This window comes from Ictidomys tridecemlineatus, chromosome 4 (assembly GCF_052094955.1).
Source record: "Ictidomys tridecemlineatus isolate mIctTri1 chromosome 4, mIctTri1.hap1, whole genome shotgun sequence".
Taxonomy (NCBI): domain Eukaryota; kingdom Metazoa; phylum Chordata; class Mammalia; order Rodentia; family Sciuridae; genus Ictidomys; species Ictidomys tridecemlineatus.
This window is the reverse complement of record NC_135480.1, coordinates 47647170-47666704: the sequence shown is the minus strand read 5'-3', so window position 1 is coordinate 47666704 and position 19535 is coordinate 47647170. Positions and strand designations below refer to the sequence as shown.

At 34.3% G+C, this 19535-nt stretch overlaps 1 protein-coding gene across 2 annotated transcripts in view; it reads left to right on the top strand.

The window, feature by feature from the left end:
• Pde3b (phosphodiesterase 3B) overlaps positions 1-18056 on the top strand; it is a 179850-nt gene extending 161794 nt beyond the window's left edge. Inside the window, exons 12-16 of one of the 2 annotated variants that reach the window (XM_005326856.4) lie at positions 3317-3516; positions 8374-8577; positions 10645-10806; positions 13877-14129; positions 15321-18056. In XM_005326856.4, the coding sequence (XP_005326913.2) occupies positions 3317-3516; positions 8374-8577; positions 10645-10806; positions 13877-14129; positions 15321-15535 (1034 nt within the window). In that variant the 3' untranslated portion in view covers positions 15536-18056. The remainder of the gene's footprint in view (positions 1-3316; positions 3517-8373; positions 8578-10644; positions 10807-13876; positions 14130-15320) is intronic. The other variant, XM_078046436.1, reaches the window with a different exon arrangement.
• Positions 18057-19535: the final 1479 nt, after the last annotated feature.

Below are 19535 nucleotides of genomic sequence, written 5' to 3'. Positions count from 1 at the left end.
ATATTTTCATATGCTATAGAAGTTATTATTACTAATCTCTACAATTTTATTCACCAAAAAGGAATGTAGTTGAGAATTGATTTAAAACAGTCTGAGAAGATTGTTAATGATATTTTACCAAATTGCACTGGAAAATGGATAAAAAAAATTGGAAAAAAAAAATACACAAAGAGGAAAAAAGGGAAGGAAGGGAGAAGAGACAGAAGTTAAAATGAAATAAATGTAAGTCATGAAGGAGAGGGAAAGGGAATGGAGATGGAAGAAAAAGAAGTATTGAGATGGGATCTAATTAATTGATGAATTATGTAACCTTATATATAATTTTGACAAAACACAGTATGTGGGGAGACACTAGTATTTGGTTATTAAGCAATTGATACTATATCTGTCCTATATAAATTTGCTATGCTTTCTTTCCTCCTTGCTGAAGCTTTTGAAATAGAAGACTTTCTTTCTGATTTTATTTTTAGAATCTCCTAAGAGGAAGCTTGTGTGATGCAGATATCCTGGAGTTTGTTTGTTTTCAGCTCTGACCCAAACTGGTTGAACTTGTTATGGGAGTCTCTATGCTGATTTCCATCCCTCTGCTTGCCTGACACACTCTATTGTACCTCTTTCTAAGAGCCTCAGTCCCTGTCCTCTGGGGAAGTGTATGGGATGTTTCAGCCAATTCCCCAGCACTATCTGGGCTTGGAGGAGATGATGCAGGGGTCACTGCTTCCCAACAGATACTGATCAGTCCCTCTTCACCCCTGTGTTAGCCATGCTCCTTATTTCAGAGTTCACATTGCCAGTTTCAAATAAACATGTCCTTCACTTTTCCTCTGCAGGATGAAAAAAAGCTGGCTGGTGCCATAGTTGTCCTGTTTCCCACAGTCTGAGTTGCAGTTTCTTCTATATTCAAACTGACTCAGGGCACTCACCAACTCAGTGAATAGTAGAGCCCAAGTGGCTGAATGGCTTTGGATATTCAAAAAACAATTATACCAAGAACCAGTCAAAAAAGAAAAATTAAGGGGAGAAAAATAGAGTGAGATATGAAAAATGAAGGCCAACTGCAGGAATTTCTGAGTTCCTACAAAGGAAGTCCTAACAAAGACTCTTTTTTAAGTTCTCATGGCTTATCCTCTTTTATTGTCTCTATTGGAGCATGTCAGGGCTTTCTCCCATGCAAGTACAGATTTCTATTTATGAACTTATTTTCTGCTCCTATTGTGACTTCACTGGACAGCAGCATCTGGTTTTGTAAACTTGGTGGAAGAAATTATGTCTTCTCATTGGAGGGAAGCTTCTCCCCTCCCTCTGAATCACTGTTTGCTGGATGCTACCTCCATCTGTTGCTTTTATTAATTCTATTCTAAAAACTGTTATTTTTGGTTTTCAGGTTGTTGCTACCTTTCTGTGTTGCCTGCTAGCATTTTTTCAGTTTTCCTACCTCAGTTTGCCTTTGTAGAACTGCTTTTTGGATTCACTCTCAGGGAACTGCTAAGACATTGTATGTTTCTCTGATTTGCCACCTTCCCGGTCTCAAGGACTTTCTCTTTAAAATCATATTTCAATATATGAATGTTTTGGAAATTTGCTCAGCAGCAGCCTAACTTGGAATATTTGAAATTGATCCAGTGAATATTTTCAACTTTTAACTGCTGCTCCCGAGGCCACGATAGTCTAGAGTATCTTTTTCCATCTTTTCACTTTGATTCAATGTGTGTCCATAAAGGTGAAATTCATCTCTTTAGGCAGTATATACTTAGGTCTTGTTTTCTTTTATTTCTTTGAACTTATTCAGCTACTCTATTTTGATTAGAGAATTTAAGTAATTTTCACTCAAGGTCATTACTGGTAGGTAGAGACTTACTACTTTAACTGTTTTATTGTTTGTTTTCTAGTTGTTTTGTATGTTTGTTTCTTCATTTTTCTCTTTCCTTTCTGTGTGATATGCTTTGATTTCTTCCTCCCTTTTCTTCCTTCCTTTCTCTCTCCCCCCACCCCTTTCTGTTATTTTTTACTTGGTGGTCACCATGAGGCTTACATTTTAGTTATAACAGATCAGTCTGAGTTGCTGACAGCTTAACTTCAATCACATACAATACCTACACACTTTTATTCCATCCTGCTGATTTCTCTCCTCTTCGTTTTCTTGATATGTGTTTAAAGCCAAGATGTTTTAATTTTGATAAGTTTATCTATTTTTTCTTTTCTTGTTCATGCTTTTGTGTCATAATCTTTGAGTCAGGAATATGAAGATTTCCTCTTTTTCTTTGAAGAGTTTTACAAATGTTACTTTTACATTTGCTTTGAGTATAGGTGAGCCAGACGTGCACTATACTTCTCCCTTAAGGATGCAGATAATTTCTGAAGCTCTAATTTAGCTAGGTGACTGCCTTTCTTTTCTACTTGTTTTTCTTTTTTCCTTTTTTAAAAAAATATAATCAGCAGGAAAAAGAAATCATTGGGAATAATATTCAATTAAAAACAGTAAATGGCATAAAAACAGATACATAGTTAGTGGTACAGAATAGGAGACACAAACAAACCCATAAACCTAAGTCAACTTGTCCTTGACAAAGTTGCCAAAAATATATACTGGAGAAAAAACATCCATTTTAATAAAAGGTGTTAGAAAAACTGGTTATTCATATGTAGAAGAATGAGACTGAATACTTATCTCAAAAATCAACTTAAAATGAATCAAAGACATAGGAAAATCTGAGGTTTAAAAATTTTTAGCTCGATTAAGAGAGCATCAGGTTTTCATGAGAGTTCTATTCTGGCCTGTAACTGTACACAACTTCAGGGTTATACTTAACACTGTTCCTCCAGCATATACTTTGGAAACAGTATATCAAGTGCCATTGTCCAGCTGGGCGAAATAACTGGGAGATGACAAGCAACTTGAAGGTTGAAGCGGGAACTACTTTATTGCGAGTGAACTCAGCGGGAACTGAGCAGGAACTCAAAGTAGCGGATACCCTAGGTAGCAGGCACCTCCTCTCTGCCGGACCCGCAGAGGTACATATACCCAACTAATTACACACAGCTTAACTTAATTAACATAAACTAGATACAGCAGTCAGTCATTAAGGAATCCTTATCATCTTAATGGTTCACTGGCGTTGGCTCAGAAACCACTCCTCCTAGCGTACTGCCAGGCACCATCTTAACTTGGTTGTGGCCCTCATCAATCAAGTCCATGGGGTCTGTTTTAAGTCAACAAGCAAGTAATTCTACTACCTATTGGAAATCCACTCCTTGGTATAATTGTGAAGTAGTTATGTGCTAATGCTGGTTTATTTTACTACTTATTGTTCCTCAGGTTCTGATGATAGAATAAATTCTGGGCGAATGGCTTATATTTCTTCAAAGAGCTGCTCTATTCCTGATGAGAGTTACGGCTGCCTGTCTTCAAACATTCCTGCACTGGAATTGATGGCTTTGTATGTGGCAGCTGCCATGCACGACTATGATCACCCAGGAAGGACAAATGCATTTCTAGTGGCTACGAATGCACCTCAGGTAAGATATACTTTTTCACAAATTTTAAAGACCAGTTCTGCAGTTTTACACCTATGCTACATATCCCTTTATAAACCATTCTTCATTTGAGCCATATGGCCACTCCATCTGATTCTAAGATCCTACCTTAATTCTTAATTAATTCTATAAAAATACAGGACCTAGATATGATATATGCTAGGGAGTTAGGAAAAAATGACCTTCTTCAAGGAGAAAAATGCAAATAGTTTATGAAATAATAACTGCTTATTTTGTGAAATTCTGGAGACCTTGCTGAATATATTTTTGCCTTTGATCCAATTGAAAAAATTCTGAGTAGATCTGAGATTTTCATTTCTTCTGGCTAGATCCATCATGTGACTAGAAGCTCTAATGATTGAGGGTGTTTCGAACCATATGCCTAAAAAGAGTAGGTACTCAGTGATTGCTGAATTCATACTAATTCTTCACTTTACCCGTGTTTAAACCTTAGTTTTGAAGCTTTCATCATCTAAAGCCATTTTCTGTGTTCCTTTTTTCTGCTTCTTCCTCTTTCTTTATTTGAACTTTTTAAAAGATAGGAGATAGATTCTCTTGAATCTTCACTATAGTGATGGGTGATGTAGGGGAAGTATATTTATCTGTGAGTGGTTGTAATGGTATGTGTGTAAGTAGATGAGCTTTTCTTTCTTTAATAAGACTTTATCAATAGCTCATGATTTGCACAGATAACTTTCTGATAAATTTAATTTAGTTACTAATATTTGCCCACTTTATTTATTTATTTATTTATTTATTTATTTTTATACCAGGGTTTGAACCCAGAGATACTTGACCACTGAACCACAACCCCACCCCTTTTAAAAAATATTTTATTAAGGGCTGGGGTTGTGACTCAGTGGTGGAGTGCTCGCTTAGTCTGGGTGGGACACTGGGTTTGATCCTCAGCACCACATACAAATAAATAAATATATATAAAGGCATTGTGTCCACCCACAACTAAAAAAAAATATTTTAAAAAATTGTTTTATGTAGAGACAGTGTTTCTGAGGTGCCTAGGGCCTTGCTTAGTTGCTGAGACTGGCTTTGAAACTTGAGATCCTCTTGCCTCAGCCTCCTGAGCCACTTGTATTACAGGCATGTGCCACTGCACCCAGATTCTACTTTCCAATTATTGTTTTGGGAGAAACTACACTCAAAGGAACACATTTCTCCATTTATAGTACCATTCTGTAAGATTCAGATGCCCATTCTCTCCAACTTAACATATAATAATCTTTGAAAAATTCTGGTCATTTGGAAAAAGTACTGGATTTGGCATAAAGAATTCTGTGTCTGATTTCTGGTTGCTTTTAAATATTTGACCTAAGATAAGAGTTTATTCCTCAGAACCTAAAAATACATACCTGATGTGACTCAGAGTAAAAAGATGAAAGTGTATTAGTCAAATTTCTATTACTGTGACAAAAATCTTGAAACAATCAACTTACAAAGAGGAGAGGTTTAATTTGGTTCACAGCTTCAGAGGTTTAAGTTCATGATCAGTTGGGCCCCATTAGTTTTGGGCCTGTGGAGTTGTAGCACATCATGGCAGGAGGGAGTAGTGAAGCAAAGATGCTCATGTCATGGCAACTCAGAGATGAGAGAGAAGGAGACTGGCATTCCACAGTTCCATTTGAGACTGTGTGTCCAATGATCTAAAACTCCCACTAGGCTCACCCTCTTAGAGGTCAAACAAATAACTTCCAATAGTGCCAAGTTAAGGACCAAGGCATGGGACTTGGGGGATATTCCAGATTCAAACTGTAGCAGAAAGTTTTATAGTTCAGATGGCTTGAGAACTTCCTGAATCAGATATCATATGAATAGAAATTACTTACTGTTCTAGTCCACATCTGCTTTTACTCCTTCTTTCATTTGCTTTGAGTATAGGTGAGCCAGACGTGCACTATACTTCTCCCTTAAGGATGCAGATAATTTACTGAAGCTCTAATTTAGCTAGGTGACTGTCTTTCTTTTCTACTTGTTTTTCTTTTTTCCTTTTTTAAAAATTTGTTCTTTTTAGGTACACCTGATAGTAGAATGTATTTTGATAAATTATACATACATAGCATATAACTTATTCTAATTAGGATCCTGTTCTTGTGATTGTACATGATATGGAGTTACCCTGGTCGTGTATTCAAATACAAGGCTAGAAAAGTTATGGTCAATTAATTCTACCATCCTTTCTCTTCCACTCCCCACTTCTTTCCTCCTTTTAAGAGTTCTCAATAAGTAATAGTTAATGACTTCATTATGTTTTACCTATAATATTTTTCCTAAATTTAAGCTTGATCTGTTACTCTGTGTGCTACCTTGAAGTGTTCTTCCTAAAGTAGAAATGACTTTGGCTTCCTTATTTTTCTCCATGATTCTTAATTGCCTCTATTCAGCTACAAACTGGTGAATTTATTGAGGTCCATTGAGGAACTCATTCCATTCTTTTCCTTTATGTGCCTCCCTTGGCCTTTCCTCAGTCTATTATCATTTTCACTATGTCTTTGATGTTTCCACCAAAGCAGTTATATCTAGATTCTAATATCAATCTTGGTTTTTGTTCTCATTTTTATATTTACTTGGGAATTTCAAGGGTAATTGAAATGGTAAAGGAATTCTGACCTTGTGCATTTCTTTTACCAAACCAGCTGGCTGAGAGTTTTATTAAGCCAGGTAGCTTTACAGGGCATTCACTGTACATTGTGTTTTATTCGGCTAAGAGTTTGATTATGTCAGCTTTTTATCACTGTGACAAAATACTTGAGAAAAACAATTTAAAGAAAGAAAGATTTATTGTGGCTCATGGTTTCAGAGGTTTCAGTCCACAGTAGACCCGCTCCATTCCTGAGTCTGTGGTAAGGCAAAGCACTGTGTAGAATATGTAGTAGGCTGTTAACCTTATGGTGGCCAGAAAGGAGAGAGAGAGAGAGAGAGAGAGAGAGAGAGAAAGGAGCTAGGATCAAGATATGGGCCCCAAAGGACCCATATAGTCCTCCAAGGATCCACTTCCTTTAACAAGGACCCACTTCCTAGAGTTGCTGTCACCTCACAATTTTCCCTTCATCTATGAATCCATCAACGGGCTAATACATTGATGAAGTCAGCCCTTATGATCTATCACTTCCCAAAGTCCCACCTCTGAACACTGCTGCATTGGGGACCAAGCCTTTAACACATGAGCCTTTGGGGGATTCCAGATCCAAGCTATAACATTTAGTCTTCCTGACTAGACAAAGCTATTCTGACAGTTTATCAGTGTTTATTAGATTTAATCATGAACTAGTCAAATTAGTATTAAAAATAAATCATCCCCTTAGAGAATCTTTGAAACTTAGTCTTTCTCTTTGGGATTTATGAAGCTACATTAAAATTAGTATGAAAATATGGCTGGGGTTGTGGTTCAGCGGTAGAGCCCTTGCCTAGTATGTGCAAGACACTGGGTTCGATCCTTAGCACCACATTTAAATAAATACATAAATAAATAAAATAAAGGTATTGTGTCCAACTAAAATATATATATATATATATATATATATATATATATATATAATGATGAGTCTGAAAGTAAAGTAGCTGGGCATTTTGGCATGAGCCTTTAATCCCAGCTATTCTTCAGGTGAGGGAGCTCAGGCACCAGGATGTTCATGAGTTCAAGGCCAGTCTGGACAACATAATGAGACCTCATCTCAAAAAAAAAAATAGATTAATATGGGGCCTATTACAAATTTTAAATCTTACCATTGTAAAAGAAATATCAGGCTAGGATATGGGCTGGGGGATATCCTAGGGCTAGGGATATGGACTAAAGCTAGAACACTTTGCCTTACATGCATAGGGCCCCAGGTTCAATCCCAGTACTGCAAACAAAACAAAACAACACAACAACAAAATCATACAATATCATGTATCTGTGCTTAAATCTAGGTTTTAGCTAACTTCCATAAATAAAAACTATCAAATTAAATTCTTAGAATATACACCTGACATTACATTCACTCATTTTTTTTTTTTTTTGGCTTTCTTTCTCATTGTATAGTAAGCTCCATGAAAACAGAGACAGGTTTTTATTTTCATCCCTGGCCTTAAGCATGACTTCATATGGAAATTCTTTTAATAATCACAATGCTTATTTAATAATTTTTTAAAACTGCCTAATTTTTAGAGGTAGAAGAGGTTTTAGCAATTTTGAATCTGTTTTCCAAAGACCTAGACTACTTGAAGAGGCAATTTAGGGTTATCCCCTGGAGTGAGATGGAAAAAAGTGAGTAGTTCCACACTGTTTGAACCACAGGATTTGTGCTTTTACCTGTTGCATACTTATGTCTTACTTCGAAGCACTGTGTCAGGATGGGAGTATGGGCTATGTGTTGTCCTTAGATATGAAGGTCTCTTACTTTGGAAAGTACCTATTTTTCAGTTACCACCACCATTGACTTCATGCTAGCTAAAGAAAAGAAATGTGTCTCTAAACCTGCTCTTGATCCCTAGTGACTTTATTATCAGAAGCTTTATCTGAGAAGGTTTACTGATTGAAGTAGACCTCAAAATATTACCTTTCCGTATTTGAGGTGGCAGCATGGCATGTGCAAAGAAGATGAAATTTGGAGACAACCCTTTCACTTACTATGTGTGATGGAAGTAAAGGTGTGCTTTAACCTCTCTGTGTGTCAGTCTAGAAAGTTATGAAATTATTACAACCTGTATCACAGATGTTAAGATACCTGGTAAAAAGCCCACTACGAAGTATATACTCATCGTATTCTTTCAACTTGCTCCTAACTCTGAATTATTAAAGATTCATATCTTTGGAATGCCTTATTTTTCTTTATTCCTTTTTAGGCAGTTTTGTACAATGACAGATCTGTTTTGGAAAATCATCATGCTGCATCAGCTTGGAATCTATATCTTTCTCGCCCAGAATACAACTTCCTTCTTAATCTTGATCATGTGGAATTCAAGCGCTTTCGTTTTCTAGTCATTGAAGCAATCCTTGCTACAGATCTTAAAAAGCATTTTGATTTCCTTGCTGAATTCAATGCCAAGGTTTGTTATACAAATTAATACTTGATTTCAAAAATGAAATCATTGTCTTCAGTGTTACTGATAAATGACGTTTTTTAATGTTTTTAGAATTAATACTACTCATGCAGTAACAATAAAAAATTGGTATAAAAGAATACATATGCCAGGCACAGTTGCTCACACCTATAATCCCAGTGGCTCAGGAGGCTGAGGCAGGAGGATTGCAGGTTCAAAGCCAGCCTCGGCAACATAATAAGGACCCAAGCAATTTAGGAAGACCCTGTCTCAAAATAAAAAATAAGAAATGGGCTGGGATGTGGCTCAGTGGTTAAGTGCTCCTGGTTCAAACAAATAAAGCATTTTATTGTTATGATAACATCTTAAAATACTGTTCTTTGCTGTATTTTCTTTTTGACATATTCTTGCATATAGTGACAAACCAGTTATGTAAAAAGATTTTATGGGCCAGAAACACTATATGAAATCAAACATTTGTTTCTTAAAAGCCAGTTATGCCATCTTGCCACACCAGTTGCACCTTCTTTGTATTAGTAATTCTTTAACTAGCTGACATGAGGGAAGAAAAGTTAATACCCTCTTCAACTTGAGAATAATTAATTCACTCATTCAACAACTATTTACTGGAATTGTCCACTATGTACAATCACTATGCTAGGGAAAAATGAGGAAAGAACAGGTCAGAGTCCCTTGCCTCAAAGAACTCACATTCACTAGTATGATGGTGGTACTGATAGGAACATGTTCTATCCCTTAGGAATTTGGGGTGAAGAAAAGTTGAGAACCACTGCTTTAGATTCTTGAGAGGATACCCCCTGTTTGGCTGGCAGGAAGCTGATATTTCCTTGATGATTTTTGTGTTCTAAAGGAAACTATACTGTTAGGGTAGAGAAACTATTAACAAAGGAGTACTAGATTTAACTCCCCCAGGAAGCAGACACCTATATATGTTGACATCATAATATTTATAAATTACTTATTAAATTGTTGAGAAATCAGGTACATTAAAATTATTTCATATTTGTATAGCTCTATTCACTTTTATTTTATTTAATAAAATACTTTTTAAATGTTTGAGTCACCTTGTACAAATGGAAGATTATCTAATCAATACTTCTGAATCTGTGTTCCTTAGCACTTCTTTCATTCTGTTTTTTTTTTTTCCCCTTAACACTTCTATCTAGAGGGGCTCTAGAGTTCTTGCCCAGTTTCAATAAAAAGAGCTTTCAAGTATTTCCTATGCTGGTGTTCCACTTAAAATTTCCTTTGATTAACGGGTTTGGTGCTAAAAACTACCATAACACTAAAATAAAGTTCAAGAGCCATGATCTAGCCCATTGTCTTCATTTTTTATAAAAGGACGTTTGAGTTCTTGAAAGAATTACTAGATTTGCCTAATATTGATAATTCCATTTATTTAAATAATGTTAATGAATGAGGCATTTTTCATTTATTAATCCTCATGACAAAATGTTAGATTGGTAATACTTTCTTATTTTGTAAATGAAAGAATCAAATAGGTTAAGTAATTTTTCCAGCTCACACACTGAATTAAGTAAATGGCTCTGAGTGATATAGGGATTAGCTTCTAACACTTGTGTTCTTTTAACTATATCACTTCACCTTTCAGAACTACAGCCAACTTCTTAACTCCTTAACTATGCTTTTTTGAGGTAGAAATACTTACAATTCTGATAGTGGTATATATGTGTGTGTGTGTGTGTGTGTGTGTGTGTGTGTGTGAGAACATACATATATAACACATGCATATATACAAATAAATTATTATTCTCTGTGATAATCACAAACATTGAAATCCATGGTTGGTTGTTTATAGGAAGGTATGCTTCCACTGAAATAAACTCTTCAATGGGTAATTTAACCCATTGAAGTCCATTTTGTGGTATGTGCTGATTTAAAAAGGCATTTAAGAAAAAGAAATTTCTTCCTATCATTTGGACAAGAAACAGTTTTAAGGTAATTGATGAAAACAAACAAACAAACAAAAAACCCAACAACTATTATTAGAAAACTTCAGAACCTAAAATAATTCTGTTTTTTCCAAAATAGGCCAATGATGTAAACAGCAATGGTATAGAATGGAGTAGTGAAAATGATCGTCTCTTGGTCTGCCAGGTGTGCATTAAACTTGCAGATATAAATGGCCCAGCAAAAGTTCGGGACTTGCATTTGAAATGGACAGAGGGCATTGTCAATGAATTTTATGAGCAGGTAAGTTGAAATATGAGATTGGTGGGAAGAAAGTACTTTTGGGGATTTAGATAGCTACACTAAGGTGTTTGAAATCTGAATTGCTTTGACTGAAAAGGGCTAGAAAGTGTTTTCTCTCTGGTTCTTAGTATTTTCTCAGCTCCGCTTGTCTATGCTTCTAAAATTAAAAGCAATGACAGGCTTATTGCCTATCTGAAATGAGTTGAACATATTCTTTAATCTATAGGGAAAGAGACTAATTCTAAGATCCCTTTCAACCTTGAGAATCTATAACCTAGAACAACTGATTTCTAAAAGAAGTGGCTTTTGGGTGATTCCAGGATTTGCTCAGACTATATTTAAAGAATATCAACAATATTTCAATTGTACTATTGAAATACAAACTACTGTCCCATAGAAACATCAACTGGGCAGAAATTCTAGCAGAGAACAAAAAATTAGAGGGCTAGCAACACCTGTAGAGTAGATACTTTGTAGTTTTCAAGGATTCAAAGATATAAATATGCTCTTTCCTTTTTTTCATTGATTTTTAAATCTTGGCTTTAAAATAATCCTACCAATTTGCAGAATCTGTCCCATTTTTGTCATATCTTGAGGCTCCACATAATGTAGAAGTAAATTGATTTTCCCATAAGCTTCACATTTCATTATCTCCAAAATATCAAATACAACTTATGAAATGGATTCCTTGGGAATCCATGTTGGCCATAATAATCAGGAAAGATCAAAATGTCTACTGAGTGAGACCTTCTTTGTGTCAGGGCTTTCTTACTATAAGCAGAAAACAGGAATAACAAAGTTGACTCTGTTTCACAATGTGCGCTTATCTGGCATACCTGGTTACCCCCAGATTGTATGGTAAAAGTCTTTTAGCCACCTTTTCAAGTTATAAATACCATTCTATGTGATCACATAAATATATAAGTATTCCAATATTATAATATTTTGCTATTCTGATGTATTTAAATCATATATAATTTTGGGCAATGATTATCTTTGTAAGATTATAGCATATAGTTTGCATATTCCTGTACTCATTTTCAGTGATAACTGAAGCTTACCTCAGAGTTCTCCAGTAGATTTTGCATTCACAAAAGAGGAATTTTATGCTAAGGAAAAATCCATTTTTCATTAGCTGCATAAGTTGGTAATAAAATGTAGTGATATATTATCAGTTTTAGAAAACCCACTATTTCAGTGAAATAACATTAGAAATGTTCAATTACAAACAACTTTAAATTATTTTTAGAGAATATAGAGTTAATACTTATTAAACAAACTTAGAAGTCATGCCTTAGGTTGAACCCTAGCTTTTCCTTCTCATTGACAATGTGACCTTGGGTAAGTTACTTAACTTCTCTATGCTTCAGTATTCTTGTTGATAAAATATGCATGATGATATACCTAACTCATAAAGATTGCTGTGAGGATTAAATAAATTTTATACATGTAAAAGTCTTGGAATAGTTCCTGACACAAAATGCTCAGTAATGTTGGCTATAAATCCAGATCTAGTGCTAAACATATTACCTCAAACAGTTTCACTCCATCTTCATAGATTTTAGTCATGATAAAGAAGAAAAATGTCATCTGATACTATACTATGTATGAAAGTCCTAGTTATCTCTTATTAGAACTATTAAATTTCCTTCTTGTTTTGGCTATACTGTTGAACTTCTTTCATGTAGATACATAATTATAATTTCCCCAATGCTTTTTTTCTATTTATTATCTTAATTATACAGTCTTTATACCCTTAAAGCTATTTAAGTGGCGTGGGCTTAGAAAAGCCAGACTCCTGGGGTATACCTATGAAATTGAAGACTCCTGTGGATTAAACCCAGCTGGGTTTTTAAAAAATATTTTTTAGTTGTAGATGGACATAATACCTTTATTTTATTTATGTGGTGCTGAGGATTGAACTAGTGCCTCACATATTCGAGACAAGCACTCCACCTCTGAGCTAATAACAACAGCCCTTTTGTTGTTTTTTTTTGTTTGTTTTGCAATGCTGAGGATTGAATCCAGGAGCTTTACATTACTAGGCAAGCATTCTACCACTATGTCCAAACTGTTTTTTGAAAAATATTAATAGTTTTATTTCTTTTAGAAGACTTTTAACCATGGGATAGTTAATCACTGGGCCAGTTCTGGTCATTTCCTTGGGTTGTGTGGGCTCATCACAGATAAAACTGCTTGCCTGCAGAATTTATGCATTGTGAAGGATGATTAATTTCCAACCAATTTAGATAGTAAAACTAAAACATTAATAGTACCATTTGGGGAATGTTTCACTTTGAATAATATTGCCTTTCATCATCATAGTAACCCTATAAGGTAGATTATTATTCAAAATTTTTACATGATGATACTGGCATAAGCATGCCAATACCACATGTGGTTAAGTTGCAAAAGTGAATTTGAAAGAACATCCATCTGATCTCAAATTGTGCTCTGTAGAACCCTAGAAGCTACAATGGAAGGGAATCAGACAATTGGAACTATACACCCAAAGTCTTACCTCAACTGTAGTAACTGCTTTTGTGTGTCTTATAAAATGCATCGACTATGTCTTCCTCTTTTAAGGAGAAAGAGAATCTATATATGACATTATAGAATTTTGCAGGTTGTTAGTAAAATTATGATATTTATTTTAAAAGCTATATATTTTATGAACTTAATATCATCTATAATGATTGATATAGATAGATATGAGATTAAAAATTTGCTTAGAATTTCTCAAATTGTTGTTATAGTTAAAATGATAGAATAATTAAGTCCATAAATATTTCTTTGTAAAAGTTATTTTGATGTACACTATATTTTAAAAATGTAAAGATAATTTACAAGCAAAGCTCAGTGTTTGCTCTTTCAACAAAAACGTATTTTTCGGGCTGGAGCTGTGGCTGGGCTGGGTCTGTGGCTCAGCGGTAGGTAGCACACTTGCCTGGCATGTGTGAGGCATTGGGTTCAATTTTCAGCACCACATATAAATAAAATAAAAAGTCTATCAACAACAGAAAAAAATTTAAAACAACAAAAATGTATTTTTTCTTTTTAAAATGCTCAGGGAGATGAAGAAGCAAATCTTGGTCTACCCATCAGTCCCTTCATGGATCGTTCTTCTCCTCAACTAGCAAAACTCCAAGAATCTTTTATCACTCATATAGTGGGTCCCCTGTGTAACTCCTATGATGCTGCTGGTTTGCTGCCGGGTCAGTGGATAGAAACAGAAGAGGAAGATGATACTGAAAGTGGTGATGATGAAGATGGTGAAGAATTAGATATGGATGATGAAGAAATGGAGGACAATCTAAATCCTAGTAAGAATTCAGAAAATCTATAATTTATTTAATGTTATTAACTACAAATGTCCATTTAATTTGAACTTCTATCTTTGTTTCTTAGATGCAGATTCAGCAGTCATGTCTTGTGTAACTACAATCTTACTGTTTAGATTCAATAGTCATGTTTTGAGTGACTGCTCTGTGCTGGGTACTGTGTTAATACTGTTACACAATGAGAATTCTTATTTAATAAATAGCATCTCGGGAGATGTCCTCTGGCCAGTGCTCTTCAGCACACTTCACCTATTCATCCATGATAAGGCTGTCACCACATCTGAACATTTGAGATAGGAGGATCCTAGCTGCTAGTCCTCCTTCATCTCACCCCTCCTCAGACAACCTGCTCCCAACACCACTAGGCAGTTGAGAATTACAACTTCTAGCAGCTTGCTAATGACATTCACATAGGCTTGGGAAATAGATCTAAACAGTGGGGAGGAAAGGAAAACATACATTTCTTGGCTCTAAAGGCAGAATCAAGTTTTGTGGCATTAAAATAGAGTTATTAGACTATAATAATATATTTTTCTATATAAGACAATGAGCATAAATAGAAAATTTTAAAAGCATATCCATTTGTCACCTTCATAATTGTGAATGAAATCAATTGTTTGCTCCTTTGTTTTAGATAAGTTAAATTGTACCTAGCTACATATTTTTTCCCAAACATGATATAAATCAGAACATATAAGTTAACTATAAAGAACCTATCCCTTATCCCCTTCACATACTTATGCCTCCTATTTAGGATTAAGTAGCAGCAAAGAGTACTCTTATGCCTCTACTATCTTGAGTGTCACTTTGGGAAGGTTGACTAGCTTCTAAAAATGATTAATATTCACCAGAATTTTGGCAATTATGTTAAATTCAATACATAAAAATCCCTTAAGAGACTGGTTTTTAACTTTGGGTTGCTGTGGTTTTCATTTGAAATCAAGACTATACTTACCTTCCCCTATCCAGTTTTGGCTATTCTTCATGTTTTCTTTTTATTCATAATACTTAATACCATCTAATGTATTCTTTATCTTACTATTCACTATTATAACCTCAGTGCTTATATAAATACTTACAGAATGGTTGGCATGAAGACATTTGTGGAATGAATGAATGAGTCAATCAATCATAATCGCTATAATCAGAAGATGTTTGTTTTAAATTTCACAGAACCACAAAGAAGGAAAAGCAGAAGGCGAATATTTTGTCAGCTGATGCACCACCTCACTGAAAACCACAAGATATGGAAGGAAATCATAGAGGAAGAAGAAAAATGTAAAGCTGAGGGAAATAAACTGCAGGTAGAAAAAACTTCATTATCTCAAGCAGATGAGATTCAGGTCATTGAAGAAGCAGATGAAGAAGAAGAACGACAGTTCGAATAAAAGAAGTCATACAGAAGAAACCTGGAGGGCAGTGCCCAGGGTCAGATATCATTATCTAATGTTCACTGTGCTGACTTTCAACTGACCAATCCCACATGGACAGGCCTTAATACTGTGAGAGGATCCTTGCTGTGCTGTCAATTTCCTACTCCTAAGCACTTTCATCACATGTACTAGAAAATTATTCTTAGAGCTAGGTTTCAGTTGACCCATGTTGAAAAGCCCTTGTTCAAAGCCTTCACTGATGTTTAAATATTCTGTGAAAATGATGCTTTGCTGGGCAGTGAGCTTTTATTTTTCATGGAGGAGACATCTGTAATGAAAAACTCAAGTGACTTACTTCAATTTTCAAAGTGTCCAGAACATTCTGCTTCTGTGAAAACAGAATTCATGTTGATTTCCAAATGCGTCTTTTATATCTTTGAACATTTTGAAAAATCTATGTCTATCTAAAAAGAATCCATGTGGCCTTTCTGAGGAATTTCTGCTAAATGCCATACACTGTTCAGTGCTGTTCTACCAACTAGGGTTGTCTATGAAGGACTGAGTGACCTTTGTTATATTTAACAAAATCCAGGTGCATCTATTTCTGATGCTTTTTACTATTGTGTATTATCTACTATGTGTGTTTTATTTCTGCTCAAAGTATTCAGGTTTGCCATGGACATCAGAAGTATAAATTCTAGTCTTACTGACTTTATGTTCCGTGGTTGAATTTTAAAGCTGTTTAACAATGAAGGAATTTTATTCTTTAGTCAAAACTGTTCTTGTTTTTACTCTTGCTCAGGATTAGTATTTTTAAACATTTAGTTAATATAAACAGCATAAATTTATTAGAAGAAAAGAGTTGTCCTAATATTGATGTGAACCTTTTGTGATATTAGCATCATTTTCTCTGTTCTTAGATGAATTTGAGACTAATTAAAGCCAAGGAAAAGGATATATCTGTCTTTTGCCTTAATGTAAAATCAAATGAAATTAATTCTATCAAAGATAAAGAACAAAAGAAATATGGTGAGTCCTAAAGGATACATATGTTGAATAAATAATTGTAATATGTAGTTATCTTTACATCCACATCTTAGGCATCATGTGTTTAATTCCTGAAAAACTGCATTCATTTTTCTGTTAATTTCTTTCTGCCTCAAGACCACTTGACAGGAATGATCTGTCACTACTCAAAAATTCTAAAGTTCAACTGAAAGACTGACTTCTGAGATAAAGCAAATGATGGAAATATTTAATTTTTATATAAAAATGAAATATTTTAGTAAATACTTTCATACCAAAGCATATAACTAAGTTACCACATTAAGATGATTGTAAAGAAAATGGATCATATTTACAATATTTACGAACTTGTTAGGTTGGGGATATGAACCTAATTGTAAAAAATATTTTAAGTTATAAAGTGCAGTCAAAATGATATCAAGATGGTAAACTAATATTTTTCATTATTCTTCAAGACCATTTCATATTTTGGAGCCATGAAACATTGTAGACAAACTATTAATTTCCAAGTTAATTCCTACAATGTCAGTAGTTTCTTACCTACCTAGAAATGTGTGGGTTGTCAGAAAGATACCAACTAAAGATCTATTGAAGAGTTGGGATTTTTTATCTTATACAGTATCATAATATTTAATGAATCACTAAGTTTTATTTATTAAATATATTGCGTGCTAAGTTCCTTTCTGCCACTTTTGCAACCATTACCACACCATCTGTAAACTGGTCCCACCATATATTACTAATAAAATTTTAACTGATAATTGTTGAATTTATACTCATAATATGTGCATGTGTATGAATACACACATATATATTCTGTGCTTATATATCTCTAGAATACATTTTGTATCCTACATAAATGTATTTCTGCTATTTATTTCTTTCCTGCAGAATAGAATATATACATATATGTGTATAAGATCATACATGTGCATGCATGTATAAAGAGACAAAATCAAATTTCTATGCTATCATGTTAGAGAAATTTTGTATTAGCATTGTTTATATTTTATTTTCTTGAAAGAAGTGTGCTTTTATTCTATTAACAATATTACTACTGTGAATTCATCTGAAAATAATCCTTAAGTTATTTAATCCTTCCTGAATTATCTATGTCAAAATAACTAGACCAAAGAAAGTGAAAAAAGTATCCCCGATAAAATTTTAAAATTCATTACCATAAGAAGTGAATATGAGAATATATTAAATATCCATAGCACTGTTACAGGTACTCTTACTTGAGAAATTGCTATAAGCCATATTGCAGGTTTTCTTTATGTGTGTGCTGGGGATGGAACCCACATGCTAAGCAAGCACTCTACCACTCACTGAGCTATTATCCAGCTCATATTATGGGTCTTATTTGGTTGCTACTGAATCAGAGTAAGTTTTTATTATAATAATTTTTGTAGCTAATTTGTTGTTGTAAATCACTGGTACTAGAAATATTTAGTAATATATATGTGTGCTCATTGACACTTCGCTCCATAAAATCTACTTTTAAAAATTATTTCAGTATTTGAAATCTGTTTTCTGCTATTCTCACCACTTTGCTTTTTTTTTTTTTTTAAATAAGAAACCTGGAGATTCTGCTGTTGCTTACATAATTATAAATTCCCTTACCCTCAAGATTTCATCACCTCATAAAGACAAACTTTATAAAAAAGATAAGTAGAGCCAACTATAGTTCCTTCATTAATGTGAGCAGTTCTACGGAGTGTGTGGGATAGCAGTAGCAGGAAGAACAATGATGAAAACTTTTCAAAGGAAGACTTTCAAGCTAAGAGCTGAAGCGTTAACAGCTTGATATTTTAGATATTTTATTTTATTTTTTGTAAATGATATACCTCTTGCTCGCAACCTGGGTGGGTGGCAACCCAGGTAGGCGGTGGGAATAGGGTTCCCTTCAGTGGGATGGACTGGCCAAGAAATACAAGCTAAGAAAAACAGAATGATGGAAAAAAAAAAAAAAAACCACAGGACACAGACAGTAGTTGCAGAAGTGGGGGCAGGATGGGCAAGCCAATCAGATTGAGCTTCTATACTATGGCAAAATGGAGCCCAAGCCTGCTTTATTTATATTGGGAAACATCAAAGGCTTTCCATAGAATGTTCTTCACCAAAATAAGTTAAAGGTGTGCTGTTCAGTTCCTAACAGATTACACCCATCCCTGGAGCTACTATAAAGTATTTTCCTAGTAGAGTGGAGATAAAGGTCATGTGCATTGGGCAATCTATTGCTTTGGGAGAGCCACGGATAGTTTGAGATGCCAAACCTAAATCTCCCTGGCTACCATACTGAGAGAAGATCCTCATGTAATTCACAGATGGCTTCCCACAATAGCAGTGTCATTTGTATTTATATGTTATTTCAGTTGCTATAATATATTTTGAAAATTTGGAGGGGAAAAATGCCAAAAATATTCTTCGTGTGGTAGAATCACATATTGATTTGGGATAATATACTATTAAAGCCAAAATTAAATTTTTGGTATTTCCCCCCACCAAATTCAGCTTATTTGAGTCACAATGCTTATTAATTATATTTCAGGTAAATTCATAAAGGGTTTCAGAATTACAAAATTTAGGAGAATGAAATTTATACAGAAAATTATCATAAAACTAAGGGTTTAAAATCAGTAATTAAATGGGTTTTTTCCCATTTATTCTTTGAAAAAACTAAACTGTAGACATCTCAATAATTATCACTCCTAATCTTAAAAGTTCAACTTCTTACTGGAAAGTCTGATGATAGAATGTCTGATGAATCTCAAATTTGAGCATTTATTATTTTTTAATTCTCATAAGAAAATTCTTCAAAATTCAAAAACAAAAATGTGTAATATTGGAAAATAAGTTTTCCTTCTGTGCAGACGTTAAACCATTTCTCCTCCCTAAGTGAAATACTGATTTAGTTTCTTGATTATTCTTTTAGAAATATTTTATATATTTATGAGCATATATGTTCCTTTACTGTACATGTTAATGG